This window comes from Bison bison, unplaced genomic scaffold (assembly GCF_000754665.1).
Source record: "Bison bison bison isolate TAMUID 2011002044 unplaced genomic scaffold, Bison_UMD1.0 scf7180017864461, whole genome shotgun sequence".
Classification (NCBI taxonomy): Eukaryota; Metazoa; Chordata; class Mammalia; order Artiodactyla; family Bovidae; genus Bison; species Bison bison.
Genome location: NW_011495023.1, coordinates 9,049,466 through 9,067,821, shown reverse-complemented (window position 1 = coordinate 9,067,821; position 18,356 = coordinate 9,049,466). Strand labels below are relative to the sequence as shown.

Here is an 18,356-nt window from a genome sequence, read left to right as displayed (position 1 = left end):
AATATGGGGTAGAGAAAGCATAGACTCTAGAAGATTTTGAAAACTTTTTTTTAACACTATAATGGGAGATCTCAGAAACATGGAAATTTGCACTGTCAAATGCCAGCATTTTAGTAGGCTGTATCACTCAATGACTAGTCTCTTTACTATACTAGATTTCTATCATATATTATACTATTTTTATCATAGAAAATTGTTTTAAAATATATGGCTATTTGAATAGCACAGCGTCTGAAATATTTTATTGAAAAGGTTTGCAGTCTCATAAAAACAGATGAAACAGTTACCAACTGTTTGTTTAACTCAGCTATTGTGGAGTTCCTAGAGATCTGTACTAGTAAACACATCTGTTCCTTTACGTACCTGTCTTGAAAAAATTGCCAAGTCACACGCTTCTTTTTCTGAAATTGCTTTTGCATCTTTATAACTCTTCATCCCGATGTTACAGGAGTCCTCAAGTTTTGTGGGGTAGGAATACAAATTGAGAGTATTTCTTGCTACTTCTGTCGGTGTTGTAACGACCTTTGGATTTCTAAAAGAAGACATCCTGTCCTTCCGTAACTGCTGCCTCCTCTTGTAGCCCCGGTATTTGCTCTGAATGAACACCGCGGCTCTGTCTTCTTCCTGGGCTTGCATGGCTGGTTTCACCTGCCTCTCCTGGACCGCCCCGTGGCTCAGATGGCTCCTCTGACGGCTGCATACACGTGTGTTCTGGGTGATCACAGATGTCTTCTTTTCTTTGTCCTTGCTATTTTCATTTTGACAAACCGACCTCTCGCTGAGACAAGGGTCTAATGTCTTTTTGCAAGAAGGCTTGTTAGGACCTGGAGTCTTCTTGTCTGCTGACCAAAGTCCTGGGTAACTTGGCCTTTCTGATAGGGCCTTCTGTTCTAGACATGCTGCTTTCAAGTCTTCGAAATTCCTTTCCTCTGTGTACTTCTGATAAAAATTCTGGACCACTGTGTCCTCCTTTCCTATTTTCCTTATCTCACTATTTTCTTCCAAGTCTTTCATATACTTGTTACTGGTGTTTGCTTCTGCCCAAGCATCCTGCACCGGATATAGTTCTTGCTTAGCCTCTTCCTCATACACGTTGTTCATTTTTTTCTGAGTCTGATATCCTCTGTTGTTACTTTCCACAGCATTCGTGGCTTCCCCCTCAGCTTTGAAAGTACAAGTCTTCACTACAGATGTATTCCCTTTATTATTAATATTTGGAGCTGGGATGACGGTTTCATTAGCAGAGACTGAATTCTCTGTCTGTTTCTTCACAAAAGATTCCCTGTGTAAAATATATTGCATCAGAATATATGATACTAAACTAGAGTTTATTACCTTGTTCAGTAATAGCACTGTTATGTTGGGAGAAAAGCAAAAGAGGCAAAAAAACTCAAAATTAAAAACTTATCATGTCACAATAATCAAGTGTTTCCCCAAACTGTCCTTTCTGGGGACAACCATGATGGCTACGCAGATAATGAGAAAACCAGCATCAACTTAAAAGTGAGAAATAACCTAGCATAATTTCACTTGCTGAGGTATCAAAATTCTAGGAATTTAATCGCTTTAAGGAGAAAAACCAGTATCGCATATTAATACATACACAAGAAACCTAGAAACATGGTATAGATGAACTTATTTGCAGGCAGGAATAGAGATGCAGACGTAGAGAATGGACAGGACGTGGCATGAAGGGGGATGGAATGAAGAGAATAGAACTGATGTACTGGACTGCCATGTGTAAAATAAATAGCTAATGGGAACTTGCTGTATGGCACAGGGAGCTCAGTTCAGTGCTCTATAATGACCTAGATGAGTAGAATGAAGGAGGGGATATGAAGAAGGTCCAGGAAGGAGGAGATATGTGTATACATACAGCTGATTCACTTCATTGTAGAGCAGAAACTAATACAATATTGTAAAGCAACTATATCCCAATTAAAAATAAAGAGGTATGTCCTTTTCCAAACAAAGTACCTACAGTGAGAAGTGTGTAAACTATATAGTGTAGAAACTATATCTAGATTTTTGAGACCAGTATTGGGGATGTTCATTAGGCTGGCATGCTGTACTTTGATGACCTCTACATCTATGGATCACAGAAAATACCTTACAAAATTAAAGGAAAAGCAGTGTTCCTGCTACAGTTCATGATCTTGTAATATGCTGGCCAAAATTTCACAGCTGTGCCTTTATTAATATCCTTTCCAAAGGCTACTTGGAATGATTTTCACTTAACTTGAAAATAAGATCTTTTTTAAGAAGGAAAGTGTGGTCATTGGAATGAAATGCCAACAAACTCTCAAATAGAATAAAGGACACAGAAGTGGCCACAGGGTGTCCACTGACATTTGATGCCTCACTGTTAGGAACCCAGTTAGGTATGAGAAAGACTGTGGACTTTATTTCATGACTTTCCAGTGTGAAAAATCTATAATGTCAAGATAGTATAAGAATGAATATTATTTTACCTTTTATTTGCAAAGTTTTTCTTGTAGTCAAATTCCTGATCTTGAGCCTGAATGGTTTTTACTGCTGTGTTTTGTGTGTTAACAGTTTCCTTCCTTTGTTTCCTGGCTAGATGGCCTCTTGCAGCTGAAACATACGAAGCCCAAAATAATGTTATTTATAATATATAATAAATATCACTTCAATGGGTAGAAACAAATGAGTTTTGACCATCAATGTCAAAGAGGAAAATGAAATTAAAGACTACAAATAGAATAGGTTCATAAAAAATATGGGACTCATTAACAAGACTGTTCCAGATGACAAGCTTTAGCAAGAAAATAATTAAAGTACCTTTCATGTTAAGGGGAGTATTAATATGAAACTAAAATGATAGAGATGACCGAAGTTGATGAAAAAATGGACTCACTCATTTGTTAAAAATCTGCTGATGTTTATGTTCTTTTCATTTTTGCCATGTTCAAACTATTCATGGGAGAAAACCCCTATTATCTAAGTACATGGCTTGGACCTTTTGGCCAATTATCTTTAGAGCCAGATATATTTCAAAATTCAGATTTAAAGTTTAAAAAATTTTTTTAGAAAAGTAATTCAGGACAAATTAACATATATTTGGTAACATTCCCCATGGCAATTCAGCATTCCATAATCAAACAGATGATTATTTTGCCAGAAAAACACATAATTGTTACTAACTGGAATGAATAAAGGACTATGAATATTACATCATGTTTCACTTTCAAGTGAGTTATGAAAAATCTCTTTTCTCAGTGTTTTATGAAGTTTGGGAATTGAGGATAAAGAATTAAATCTCAGTTACAGGGTTTTCATTTTTGATGACCCAGTGAGTCATCAAAAGGGCTTAAATGAGCTTTTACAGATGGACAGAAGTGGACCTCGAATCTCTTGTTAGTCAGCTGCTCTGCCCACCATGGTAGTGTTCTTAAGAATGTAGGTTGCAAATAAATGCTGGATCATAAAATCAATTTACTGGGCCAAATCTAGCATCTAGAAATGAAATGGAATAAATCAGAATAGAAAACTATCAGAGTGCATTGTGCATAGTATGTATATTGGGTTATAGAGTAAAATACACTTCTTATTATGGATATTTAGTTGAAAGTCTTTAAAAGATGGCTTCCCTGGTGGCTCAGAGGTTAAAGCGTCTGCCTGCAATGCTGAGGACCTGGGTTCGATCCCTGGGTCAGGAAGATCCCCCTGGAGAAGGAAATGGCAACCCACTCCAGTATTCTTGCCTGGAGAATCCCATGGACAGAGGAGGCTGGTGGGTTACAGTCCATGGGGTCACAAAGAGTCGGACACGACTGAGTGTTTCACTTTCTTTCTTTCTTTAAAAGATACTGAATAAAGCCAGGCTGGATTCTAAATTTTGCTTCTTATAGAAAAACAGAAAGTGAAATCCAAACTCTATTAATATGTTTAATAAAAACTTGTGAAATATGACTATAAATATTCTTTCCCTATGGTTAATAGAAAGAAATGGATGCCCTTTAACAAAATGAGATTTCATTAATTTGTCAAAAAGTATGGCAAGTGTAACCTTTGGAATAAAATAGGGAAAATGATATTGTCCAATGGGTTATAATAATATGATTCTTGAAATGTACAATTAATTCAGTATCTTGCACAATAGGTCAATTGTGTTTCATTGTGACAGCAAATTTAAGAATTATTCTGTTTAAAACAAAACATTTATTCAGATATTAAAAGTGTCAATCTCTAAAACAATCATTCAGATTTAATACAGAGAAAGTATCAATTGAAATTAAACACAAAACCTACATAAGACTGGAGGTTTGTAAGTAAGATTTTATTTCATGCCCACATCTAAACATAGCATTATATTTTGTTACACAGTGAAATGCTCTGAGTGGTTACCTGACTGTATTATTATAGCGCTCTCTTTCCTTTTCTCCTGTATTTTTTGGTATCTTCTTGAACCCAAGAATCCTCTGACACAGGCTTGAATCAAAATCAGCTTGTCAATGGCTTCCTTTCGCATTAAATTTAACTGTTCCACATGATAATATTTAAGGAACACCTTAAAAGAATTAAAATAAAATGCAAATAAAACTATGGCATGCAGGTATGAAACAGTCATGTGGTGCTCAGAAGACCAGATTATGTTCAAAATATTTTTTTGACTTTGGAAATCACTATCTTTTGCTTCTTTGGCTTGGATGTTGCTATCACCTTATAGATTTTTATGTTTGAAGATAGTCCCTCTTTGAGGTCGCAAAGAGTCTGACACGACTGAACGACTAACACTTTCACTGTCACACAGTTTAACAATCATACTGTTTCTTTGCAATAGGTATCCAGCTTTTGTTGGATGGCCCAGTATGAGTGGAAGATATCAAACTCTTTCATCAAGGTTTTAGCAATAGATACTCTGGGCAAACCTAATTTTTATGCTATTTTGAAAGGAAACAATTAAATTGCCCAAACTTAAAAATTCTTACAAACCTAATGTGTAAGAGAGAGGACAATTATAGGAGTTCATTCACCAATTGCTTATTGAGACTATGCTACATACTTTTCTGCAAGGATACCAGGGACACTTTCTGCAAGGATACCAGGGGCATTGCCCTCAGGCGCTCACAGAGTTGTCAGCGGAGAGAATAAGGCAGAGAGAGGGCCCCATGGAGAATGAACAACTTTCTTACTGGACCCAGTGGCCACCGTAAAGACCAGACGGCTGATTTTCAATGATTCTAAAATCAAAATGAATGAAAGCAACAGGGGAGCCTGAAGACTAAGAGTTTTCAGCCTCCCCCAGGAAACAGGAAGGTATATTTTTTATTTTAATGGTTGAATGTATTAATGAAAATCACCTCAAAGAGAGTTGATTGAATCCACTAAGAAAGTCACTTAAATTCAAATTTAAGAGCTGAGTCATGAGACCTGGTGACCCTAACTATAGAACTCTCCCAGTACTTTGAAGCTTGGCACCAAGGGCCAACAGTTTAACATTACAGGTCTTGACTGAATTTAGTTTTAATTTCTACAAGACTCTAGACGTTAATATATTTAGTCCATTCTACTGTTGACAATTCATTTAAAATTCAATCTATCTAAAAAGGTCATTTTTTTTTTTGCACAACATTAGAAATGTTCTTATATTGTATCCATCCTAATGAGTTGGAAAAGGTGAAGTGGAAAAATACAAATAGCTTTAAAATGCTACTTAAATATCATGAAAAACTGGAACTGCAAAGGCCTTTTTACAAGTTAAAACTCCATTTGAAGTTAGGCATGTGTTTCAGACCATAAATCATGAGATTTCAGCCAGAAAAATTCATCTTTGTGAGAATCTGAAAGAAAATGGTGTGAGAAAAATACAGATTAAAAAAAATCTTTCTAATGCTCAGAAATTCCCCTCACTAAATACTAAGGTAAATATGGATTTCTGAATACAGAATATGGACTTCCCTGATAGCTCAGTTGGTAAAGAATCCACCTGCAAGGTGGGAGACCTGGTTCAATTCCAGTGTCAGGAAGATCTGCGAGAGAAGGGATAAGCTACCCACTCCAGTATTCTTGGGCGTCCCTTGTGGCTCAGCTGGTAAAGAATCTGCCGGTAATGCAGGAGACCTGGGTTCAATCCCTGGGTTGGGAAGATCCCCTGGAGAAGGGAAAGGCTACCCACTCCAGTATGCTGGCCTGGAGAATTCCTTGGACTGCTTAGTCCATGGGGTCACAAAGAGTTGGACATAACTGAGCAACCTTCACATCACTGAATATGGAGAACACTCAGTATAAGATAAAACACTTTAAAATTCCCTAAATTTTTACAGGACTAACTTGTCTTTTTAAAAATTAATTTTTATGGGAGTATAGTTGATTTACAATGTTGTATTAGTTCTTGCTGTACAGCAAAGTGAATCAGTTACAAGAAAGACAAATATCATATGATATTGCTTATATGTGGAATCTAAAAAATATAGTACAAATGAACTTATTCAAAAAACAGAAATAGAGTCACAGATGTAGAAAACTAATGGTTATCAAGGAGGAAATGAGTGGGGGGATAAATTAGGAGACTGGGATTGACAAATAGATATTACTATATATATAATAGATAACTAACAGGCCTAACTTTTCATCTGAACATTATGAAAATCCTAACTTTTCATCTGAACATTATGAAAATCCTGTCCCACACCTCCTGAAGCTAATACAAATTTCTTGGCAAATGTGGAATTTCAGTCCACATCTATGGTGTGGCTGATAGCAGTTAACTCTTCAGTGGTCAATCTGAGCACATCTGCCTTAGCTTGGCTCTTTCTCCATCCTCCCCAATAATACATTTAGTGTCCTCCCAGGACCTGGTACCATGTTTATCTCCTTATCTCCATCTTGTTTGTAACGCTGTGAGGATATCTGAGAAGAAAATACATCCTTTTTCCAAGAACCCATCCGTCTTACTTCCATATTCAAAATGGATTATGATTTTGTACTTCATTCTTTAAGGGATTAAATAAGCTAAGATCTCATAGGCTCTCAAATTTGATTCATAAGCATTCCAGTATCCAAATCCTATAGTGAGTCTAGTAATAACATTTCACTCCAGATAAATTTCAAGTTTATAACAGAAACAGATTTGAGAATTAGGAAAAAAGAAAAACAGAATCCTACTGAATTCATTATGATTTTCAACAGCTTTCTGACTATATTTGGTGGTAACAAAACAGAAAAAATAAAAAATTTTCTAGACTCGTACGTTCCACCCTTTCGGGGATAAATCTTCAAGATATATTTTTCTTGAATTTGTTAAAAGAAATCTGTATGAGAGCAAAATATCTAATTCTGCTGAAGAAAGAAATGTTTATGAATTTATCAATTTTCTTTCCCTATTACAAGCTACAGATTCTATAACATGAAAAGCCATGATATTTTCTACCATTGCAATATGTAATTTTCCATACATCCACTATAAGTATTACTTTTTTCCCTTGAAAATTACATGAAAACATTACTTTGGTTTTCCCAAGAGCCCAGTTATCAAGACCAGCTTTTTCCAAAATGGCGGCACACGTGTCAGGGCTCAATGGAGGCTCTTCACACCACTTGTAGCAGAGAATCTGGTACCTTTGAAAGGGAGAAAGGGCTGGTTAGTATTTCGTAAAAGTTCAGGGTCTCAGGAGCCTGGAGGGTCCTTCAGGCTTCTTAGAACAATTCTCCAGTAAACGGAATTCCAGACTGACTACTTGCGCAATTTGTGTTTTCCACTTCAGTGATTCCTTTCCAACGTGTGATCTTTTAGTGATAAAGCCTCTGCCGGTTTTTTTCCATCTGAATCCTAAGTGTTCTTTCCTTGTGTCCCCTACATTCCCATCCCACCCTGGCCTCCCATTTTTCCTTCTCCCTCTCGGTCTCTTCAACAGGCCTCATATTGAGACTTGCTGCTTAAATGTTAGATTTTTCTGAGTTTCTGTTTCTTTTTAAGCTCTGTCCATGTATGTCTCATCTACATGCATGGCTCTAACTGTTCCCTATACGTGATGCTTCCTATACATACATCCTTAGCCCTGTGTTCATAAACAGGAAACACATTACTCCTGGCTGCCTGCTAGACACCCCCACCTGCTTATCCCACAGACACTTTAGACTCAGCAAAATGCATCACCTTTTCTTTCCTCTGCTAGTGCCTATCTCCGCAAATGATGTCAACCCTTTTTAAAAGTGAAAGTCGCTCAGTCGTGTCTGACTCTTTGTGACCCCTTGGACCATACAGTCCATGGAATTCTCCAGACCAGAATACTGGAGTGGCTAGCCTTTCCCTTCTCCAGGGGATCTTCCCAACCCAGGGATTGAACCCAGGTCTCCCGCATTGCAGGCGGATTCTTTACCCTTCTTAAAAAGGCTCTAAAACTAGGAATCTGCATGTCATCCTAGATTCTCCCCTATTCTTCACTCACTGTATCCAACCAGCTTGTGCTTTGTTGTGCCTCTTGATTTAAAGCCAACATACTGACTCTACTTTGGTTTTATGAGTTCACTTCAAGGTTTATATGGTGGCATTTGAGACCACAGCACAGGAGGTATTAAGTAATTTGGGGAGTTTGGGACTGAAGCAAAAATAATAATGAAGATAGTTGTAGCTGAAATGCATTGTTTACATTTCGTTCTATCTGTAGCCTTCCTAAATATTGTGTCATTCAATGCTCATAACCACCTATACAGTAGATGCTAACTAACATCATCACCCTTATCCACAGATGGGAAGACTGAAGCTCGAATGTTACTCAAGTGATGCTGAACAAGGTCACACATTTAGTATGAGTGGCAGAATTGGGATTCAAATCTGGATTTTCTCACTGTAAAGCATGTGTACCTCTCCCTTCGCTAAATTCTATTTGTGTTAGAGCTCTGACAGCCAAACAATTGTGCATCAGTGACTGGTGGAAAAATGGATCCAACTTCAGTAGCTTTTTAGTGTAAGGGCTCATTAGAAATAACTACAGTAAAAACCCAGTGTCTTGTGCAAAGTAAGTTCATGTTGTGTGTCTTCCTTTAGGATTATCTCTTTGTCACACAATAGAAGAGTTTATCCATAACAGAATGGACAAAGGGTCTGATGATTTTCCATCTTACAAGGAGGGTTAGTCAAAGGATAAGGCTGGACAGGGAGGGTTATTTAGCCCTATGTACACCTCCACAGGGCCTTTACAAACTGTCCTGCCTTCCTAAGAGTCTATGCTAATCTGGATGACAGTTTTCAAATTTATGACAGAGAAAAGGCTTATTAGCCTTTATTTCTGGAGCTTTCTAGATTCAGAACAACTACTCACACGTTCTCCAGAAATTGTTTTTGTGAATAAGGAAAAAATAATTTTCCCTTATTCACTTATCATGTAGTACTTTGCTATTCTGTAACAGCATGGGGTTGGAAACATATTTAAAAACTTATTCTCACTTCTGACCTTCCAAATAAGTAATGCTCAATCACTCAGTCATATCCAACTCTTTGCAACTCCACGAACTGTAGCCCACCAGGTTACTCTGTCCATAGGATTCTCCGGGCAAGAATACTGGAGTGGGTTGCCATTTCTGTCTCCAAAATAAGTAATACAATACATCAACTACAGAATCATCAAGAAAATAGGTTCAGCTCTTCTACAGTCCATGTTGTAAAACCATGGATAGTTTTGAAACTACTGGTTTAGTCTAGCATTCAGGGCTCTCTCTTCATAACATTAACCTGACCAGTCTTCCCCTTTGATGCCGTCTTTATCATTCCTGTCACTTCACTAACACACACTGCTGAGCCAGTCTCACCCATGTCCCTCTGATTTTCGGAGCACCAACCTGTACCCAGAGATGGCCCCTTCCTGTCTTCTCCATAAACCACGCCTCCCACCAGATCCCAGTGCAGCACTTATTCTTGATATTCTCTCTATCAGCCTTCATGGAGATCATCCTTCACTTTCCTAAACTCTAACACTACAAACCATCTCTTTGGATCTTGGTATTTATTACCCTGCACTGTTCACTAACTTTCCACGTCTACGGCTCTGAGAATCCTAACTGGATTGTTCATTTTTGAGGACCAAGTAAGTATTACAATTCACTGTTCCAGACTAGATATGAAAGTGAAAGTGTTGGTCGCTCAGTCATGTTTGACTCTTTGCAACCCCATGGACTGTAGCCTGCCAGGCTCCTCTGTCCATGGGATTCTCCAGGCAAGAATACTGGAGTGGGGATAGCCATTCCCTTCTCCAGGGGATCTTCCCAAATAGGGATCAAACCTGGGTCTCCTGCATTGCAGGCAGATTCTTTACTGTCTGGGCCACAAGACTAGATACAGGTAGAGAAATTAAAAAAAAAAAAAAAAGGAGATTCCTTGGCAGTCCAGTGGTTAGGACTCCATGCTTACACTGCAGGGAGCATGGGTTCAGTCGGGGAACTAAGCTCCTCCATAGCACACAGCCAAAAAGTAAATAAATATGCTGTCACATTTAACATCACAAATAACCTTATGAAACAGGTACCATACAAAAAAGAAAAAAATGGATGTAACATTATTTTGAAAATATTAATCTAAATTAGGTTAATTCCAGTATATTCCAAGCACATAATTGCTTTTTTAGCTGTTAAACTTCATCTTAAAAAATCTATAAGCCACATTTAAGGTCTAGTGAGTCTTAAAAAAAGTACAGATAATCACAACTTCCTTTTGATTTCTAATATACTAAAAGCTGGTTATTGTGCTTACAATACAATAAAGAAAAAAAAATTCACTGTCTTCTGTAGTATTTAGCACAATGCCTTGTGTATAGTCACTGACGTTTAATGGTACTTCTCTTAAGACTAAATTAGGTTAATTCCAGTATATTCCAAGCACATAATTGCTTTTTTAGCTGTTGAACTTCATCTTAAAAAATCCATAAGCCACATTTAAGGTCTAGTGAGTCTTAAAAAAAGTACAGATAATCACAACTTCCTTTTGATTTCTAATATACTAAAAGCTGGTTATTGTGCTTACAATACAATAAAGAAAAAAAAATTCACTGTCTTCTGTAGTATTTAGCACAATGCCTTGTGTATAAAAATAGTCACTGACGTTTAATGGTACTTCTCTTAAGACTAAATTAGGTTAATTCCAGTATATTCCAAGCACATAATTGCTTTTTTAGCTGTTGAACTTCATCTTAAAAAATCCATAAGCCACATTTAAGGTCTAGTGAGTCTTAAAAAAAGTACAGATAATCACAACTTCCTTTTGATTTCTAATATACTAAAAGTTGGTTATTGTGCTTACAATACAATAAAGAAAAAAAGTCACTGTCTTCCATAATATTTAGCACAATGCCATGTGTATAAAAATAGTCACTTAAGTTTAAGGGTACTTAAGATTATATTAATGTTATTTATATTGATAGTTACGGAGAAGGCAATGGCACCCCACTCCAGTACTCTTGCTTGGAAAATCCCATGGACGGAGGAGCCTGTTAGGCTGCAATCCATGGGGTCACTAAGAGTCAGACACAACTGAGCGATTTCACTTTCACTTTTCACTTTCATGCATTGGAGAAGGAAATGGCAGCCCACTCCAGTGTTCTTGCCTGGAGAATCCCAGGGACAGGGGGGCCCGGTGGGTCTATGGGGTCACACAGAGTCGGACACGACTGAAGTGACTTAGCATTAGCATTGATAGTTAAGCAAGTTAAAGATAAACTCTATAGAAAAATGAAAAGTGTGATGATAAGGTCAAATTTTAATTTGAAATTTGAAACTCAAGAACATGTGGGTTACCTGCTTTCGTGTACACAATGGATAATTTCCCTGTGTTACCTGCGTCTCCCAGCTGACAACAGACAATTCCAGCCCCTATTAAGAGTTACCTTCTCTTTTGATACACAGTCACTTTCGTGCCTTCTTTCTAGAACATCTGAGTCATTTTCTTTCTGTTTCCTATCATTCTTCTCAAGAATTTTTATAAAAAATGTCCAAGGAAACTTAAAAAGAAGTTCACACACCGTTTTATAAAGTTGGCAAAAAGTATCCGATGTGAATATCCCAGCCTTCGGATTCTTGCTGTTTCCAGAATGCCCGTGTAGCGAAGCTGGAGCACAACCTTTTCTTTGTCATATTTTCTTGCCTGACGTTCATTGTTTGGTTTGATGCAGCGGATGAAGTGAGGTTGGCCGACCACCATTTTAGATAACAAATCCATCAGAGAATACTGTAATTTGCAACAAAAATAAAATTCCCAGCATAGCATATAAACGCTTAGCAGCCTGCACATCTTTCTTTTAATTATAAGAATAAAATCTGAAAACTGAGTGTTATACAGTAATATATAATTTTTATTAACATATGCATTAATAAAATTGTATTTATAGTATATTTTTAAAAATACACTATATTTATGATATTTACTATTAAAAATGTAGAAGCAATAGCTAGGAATGTACATATTAAAAGGTTTCCTGTAAATTCTTAAGGCAACTTTAATTAATAGATAATATTGTTTTCTCTTACCACAACTTTTATTAATAGGCTCAATTAACATGAAAATGTTACATATTAATTTCAAGGCTGGTGCTTGGGACTGGAAAGGCCCTGAATATTATTTTTTATATAGTTTGTTTGGAAGTAATTATATCCTCTCAGGGAAACTTGACAAATTACAATATTTAGGCACACAATTTGGTTTGTTCCTTATACTGTTAATTCCCTTGTCTAGCTCTTTTTTTCTTTTTTCTAAGAAAGTGCAAAGCCCTTGTCAGTTATCATCTCCTAGGTTAAAACAAGGACTGAGAAGTTAATGCACTTTAATATATAAGATACAGTTATGTGTATGTGTGCTAAGTCACTTCAGCCATGGCTGACTCTTTGAGACTCCATGTATTGTAGCCCACCAGGCTCCTCTGTCCAAAGGATTCTCCAGGCAAGAATACTGGAGTTGGTTGCCATGCCCTTCCCCAGGGAAGACAGTTATAAAAACAAGCAAATCCATTAGGTACTTAGGTACTCTAATCTGCTCTGGTTTGATGATTTTCTTATTTTAGAAATATTTTAATCAGACAGATATGAAAACTGTCTTCTGCAGCAATACCTTATTAAAACAGCAGCCAACTGCTGGATAGCCAGCAACACAGTAGGATAATCATGGTTCAACTAAAAGTGGAATCTCAGAAAACTAGTGAGAAATGGAATATTTCCTGCCATACCAGTAAACACAGTCATTAGCAATTGCAGCCACCACTGATGGTGAGCTGGTGAGCCCTGAGGGAACTCAGGAAGGAAAGAACACCTGCCATCTAGCAGCCATCATACTGCAGCCACTCCCTACAGTAAGTCATGAGAAAATTCAAGATGTGAATAAACAGAATATTGGCCCCAGACAGGTGAAGTGCATATCAAAGGAATAATTTCAGTGAACCCAGACTCTTGCATCTTCCTATACACAGAAAAGAGCTAAATTCCTCAACTTCAGATATCCGGTTTTATTTAACAATAATCTTTTGATGTTCGGACTACCTGCCCTTTTTGGGAAAACTTCTATATACCCTGGCTCTCTCCTCGTCTCTTCAGAGCAGTTCTCTCAGGGTTACTTGAGATGCTATCTCTCAGGCTTGAAGTCCTAAAAATTCCCGCTGAGTAAAGCATAACTCTCAATTTCGAGGTTGTGAATATTTTAAACATCTGTGCACCCACATTCACAGCGGCATTATTCACAACAGTGAAAACATGGAAGCAACCCAAGTGTCCAGCCACTGACGAATGGATAAGCAAAATTCAACACGCACCAACAGGAGTATTATTCAGCTTTAAAAAAGGAAAGATATTCTGTAATATGCTATAACATGGATGAATCTTAAGGACATGATGCTGAGTGAAATAAGCAGGTCACAAAAAGACAAATACTGTCTGATTCCACTTAGAGTAGTCAAAATAAGAAAGACAGAAAATAGAATTAGGTTTACCAGGGGCTAGAGCAGGGGAGAATGGAAAGTTATAGGTATTGTCAGATTTACAAGATGAAAAGAGTTACGGGGATGGATGGTAGCCCAACAAAGCGAATGTACTTAACACTATTGAACTGGACACTTAAAAATGTTAAGATGGTAAAAAAAATAATAATAAATAAATAAACATCAACTCCAGTATGTCAAAGACCAGAATCACAACCGTTGAATATATGGAGAGAGACAGCTGTTGCTAGCTGAATCTCCTTTACTGATGGACTTTTCAAGCCTGGGTGATGAAGCCAGTGCAAACTAAATCCTAGAAGTGGGCAACTGACAAAGCACTGGATTTGCATGGCTTCCTCATGGGCACTGAGACCCAATTGTGAGTTTCTTCAAACAGCTGGGCTCTGACACTGTGGGGGCCTTTTCATTACATTTCTCTGTAATGAAAGTGAGTAATGAAAGTGACTCACTCTCTAAACTGAGTCATGATCACTTTAGTCCCACATCTTTCAGGCACTAGAGATACAAGTGTGATGGACGTGTCTGCTGGCATTCTGAGCAAGAGCTCCCTGAAACTTTGGCATCAGAGTTTCTTAGGGACCAAGGCAGAGTGCTACATTATGTTCATTCTCTGCAGAATGAAAAATAACTGAAAATATGTTACATACTGTATGGAAAACATACATATGTTACATACTTAAAATATGTTACATACTATATGGAATATATCCATTTTCACTGCAGCCTGAGGTACAAAACAACTTTATGAATGAATGGTTTAACATACACACAGTGTTTGATGCAACAGTGGTATGATAATGGCCTTGCATAACTCACTTAAAGCAAAAGAAATAATCTGGCTGTAAATACTCTCATTCAGCTGTGCTGGAGCCTGCTCTAAGGTGGATGTACCTGAAGCAAATGAAATACTCAGCATATAAATGCATGAGATGATACTCAAAGGTGATTAAGCACACACAGTCTGCTACAAGGTTAGGACCTGAAAAAATATTTAATAAAGCTAGCTAGTTATTTTTAAAAGTATTTCATGACTCTGTTGAGAACTGGATTTATTCACTGAACACAGAGTAAATTTAACCCAATTTCCTCCTCTCCCTCCATGTTACATGGAATCAATAATTTCTAAGTTTTAGGTGGTATCTTATTCATTTTCATTGCCTGGTTAATTACCATTTCATCAGAAGATATAAACAAGACCAGGAACCAGTAATGAAGGCAGGGTAGGTTCTCCAGCACACAGAGAGAACAAAGGGCTTCTTTTCTTTGCTATCTCCCATCTTGTCCCAGGAAGAAAAGTCACCTTGATTCCACGCTGAGGTCACAGTGAATCACTTCCTTGGCACGTTACTGTGTTTCCCTGGTGTCCCTGCTCTTTGCCCCATGTCTACACTGGCTCTATTTTTCTCTTGAGGTTTTCAGCTCATCCAGGTAAAGGGAGGTATTGATGGAGATGAATGCTTGACCCTGTCCCATATGTCTGTCCACCCTAAGATCATTCAGGTCTTGAAGAAGGATTGATGGTTATCATATCATTGAATGATAAACCTTTTTAGGCTTTATTCTAGTGAAAATGTGCTTGGTTCTATGGAAAAATTGTAACCAAGCTATCAGATCAGATCAGATCAGTCGCTCAGTCGTGTCCGACTCTTTGCGACCCCATGAATCTCAGCACGCCAGGCCTCCCTGTCCATCACCAACTCCCGGAGTTCACTCAGACTCATGTCCATCGAGTCAGTGATGCCACCCAGCCATCTCATCCTCTGTCGTCCCCTTCTCCTCTTGCTGTGGACCTCCCTTAAGACTGATCTAACATACAATAATTTTATTGATAAAATACCAAAGTAAACCAATCCATAGGTTTTTGACAATACCTAATATATCCTATATCTAACAGATAGTAAATGAAATACAACAAAAATTCTTCTTTGCTAATAGCATTCTGATATTTGTTACTTACTTTTAACTGGTAACTATAATTTAGAATAAATAACATGCTTAAGCACAACATATCATAATGTCACCTCTTACTCTAAAATAGGATGCAACTGTTTGTGTTTTCATGTTGGTCGTCTCTCTGGCATGACGAGTGGCTTCTCCAGTCTCACCCTAAGACCAAGAAAGACAGTGATGCTTCAGCATCTGTTGTACTTTACGATCTACAGGGAGCACATGGAACCTTCATTAGTCTACCCTTTCACATACATAAAATGACAAAACGCTGAATTTTTACTTTAAAGTAATTGTTTTGTCAGTCTCATTGGGATTTTAATCAGTTTTCCATGGGATGTGAGTATCTCTGACTTTAGCTAATACATATTTAGTTGGTCTTGGAGTAACATTAAAACCAATTATAAAAGAGGAGTTTGGACTATATCAGAAATGCATGACTATTTAAGTGACAAGCAGTAATATGAACATAACAATATCTGTTGAAGTAGAAAAGAAAGATCAAAAAGAGAAAATGAAGGGAAAGGCTGTTTAGCCTTCTCATACAGATACTGCCGTTGTATGAGGAGGTTAGGTTCTTAGACTTACTGCCATGTAAAACATTTTCTTACCTTTGTCAGGTTGATTGATTTTTCTGAAGTCTTCATTTGATAGTTTATTATGTTTTTAGTTTGAGAATGTGGCAGATTACCTATGGGAATGTAGAGAAAATTCTTTAGAATCTTTAACGGCTACAAGGTTTCCTCCACTTGAAAGTTAAAATAAGAATTGCCCTTCCCACAATATGCATGCTTGGTTAACTAGTCATTGAGACACTTAGAAATTAAATAATATTATTCGAAAATATATAGCTAGTGTTAAATTCAGAAAAAAAGTAAAACTTCCAGCTTAAAAAACATAAAAAGTAGAGGTAAGTGTTAGATTTCCTTTTACCTGCTACAAGATATGGGGTGATTAAGACAAAGGAAGCAATCTGCTTCTTTGTGTGTGTGCTTTAAATAGCACCTGAGATTTTCTTAAGATTTTTTTTATGTGGAAAGTCCTTATTGACTTTGTTACAATATTGCTTCTATGTTATGTTTTGGTTTCTTGACCACGAGGGACCTGGGATCTTAGCTCCCCGATCAGGGATCAAACCTGCAGCCCGCGCTTTGGGAGGCAAAGTCTTAACTACTGGACTGCTAGAGAAATCCCCTGAGCTTTTCCTTAATGCAAACGTCAGCTTTAGAATGGACCTTAAAAATCATATGGATCATTAATTCACATGAAGTAATTATATGCAAATCAAACATGGTTGAAAGCAAAGGACATTTTCAACCTAACATTCAGAAATATGTGCCTGGTGCTGGGCTATATAACTGTACACAGACGAGGTTATGAAAACTCGTGGTGTCGTGAAAATATTATGTCCTTTGAAGCCAGGAAGACCTGAGTTTACGTTCCAGCTGTAGTGCTTAAATTGTGGATTATTTACTTGGTCTCCGAGTCACAGTGTGAGTCCATAAAATGGGGATGATAAAGCCCACCTCATGGGATTTTGACGGCATGACATGGGTCTGGTGTGAGGTGGGTGCCTAGAAATGTTAGCTGTTTTTCACTCCTTCCGCACCCTTCCCACTGCCTGCACCAAGCACAGTACACCAACCAACCTACGATCCATGAGTGTATCATCCTAGGAGAAGTGTCTGAAATATCTCCAGAATTCAGTGTCACTTCAGGAAGACTGTTAATTTTGTCCTTTTAGGCGATAAGTACAGGCTGTGTTTTGGCAAATTTTTCGCCTTTTTTTTTGTCTTTTGGTGGCTGTGGAAGGTTGGCTCTGAGCTAAAGGTGCAGGAAGGAACCCTGCCTGGGCTGTGGCTGGCGGTGTCACTGCTCTGGTCTCATTCCCCTCCCCTCATCACTTCAGGAAAAGCTCTGGGGTGACAGCGTGGCTTTTCTGCTGGGCTGAAACTGTCTCTGCACAGGTGACTCTTGAAATGAGACTCTTCTGGACACAGGTGAGTGGACCAAGCATTGTCAGAGGGGCAGCTTTGGGAATTATGCTTAGTGGGTTTTTTTGTTTTGTTTTTGTTTACGATTACCAGGGAAAGTTTTGGAAAAGAAAATTTACTTAGGGAAAAAATGACCACCTACTTAGAGATTTCTTGTAAGCATGATGAATATACAAAGTGAGAAGAGCACATTAATTAGGATAGATTAATTGCTTTTAAAAATCTATATTTGAGGGGGGTTCAGGATGGGGGACCCATGTACACCCATGGCTGATTCATGTCAGTGTATCGCAAAAACCACTACAATATTGTAAAGTAATTAGCCTCCAATTAAAATAAATAAATTTTTAAAAAGCCTTATATTTGAAAAGAAGACATTTTCTTAAATCAATGACTTAAGTTTTCACATTAGAAATTTGAAGACAAAATAAACCCCAAAGGAAAAAGAAAAAAACAATAAGACAAAAGCAAAAAAAAAAAA

At 37.6% G+C, this 18,356-nt stretch overlaps 1 protein-coding gene across 1 annotated transcript in view; it reads right to left on the bottom strand.

The window, feature by feature from the left end:
• The window catches only part of MYO3A (myosin IIIA), a 158,207-nt gene that overhangs the window by 25,030 nt on the left and 114,821 nt on the right, over positions 1–18,356 (bottom strand). Inside the window, exons 22-28 of the mRNA XM_010860064.1 lie at positions 16,493–16,572; positions 15,963–16,040; positions 11,973–12,178; positions 7,470–7,581; positions 4,369–4,531; positions 2,472–2,595; positions 364–1,282 (exon numbers count right to left, since the gene is read on the bottom strand). Of these exons, the coding sequence (XP_010858366.1) occupies positions 364–1,282; positions 2,472–2,595; positions 4,369–4,531; positions 7,470–7,581; positions 11,973–12,178; positions 15,963–16,040; positions 16,493–16,572 (1,682 nt within the window). The remainder of the gene's footprint in view (positions 1–363; positions 1,283–2,471; positions 2,596–4,368; positions 4,532–7,469; positions 7,582–11,972; positions 12,179–15,962; positions 16,041–16,492; positions 16,573–18,356) is intronic.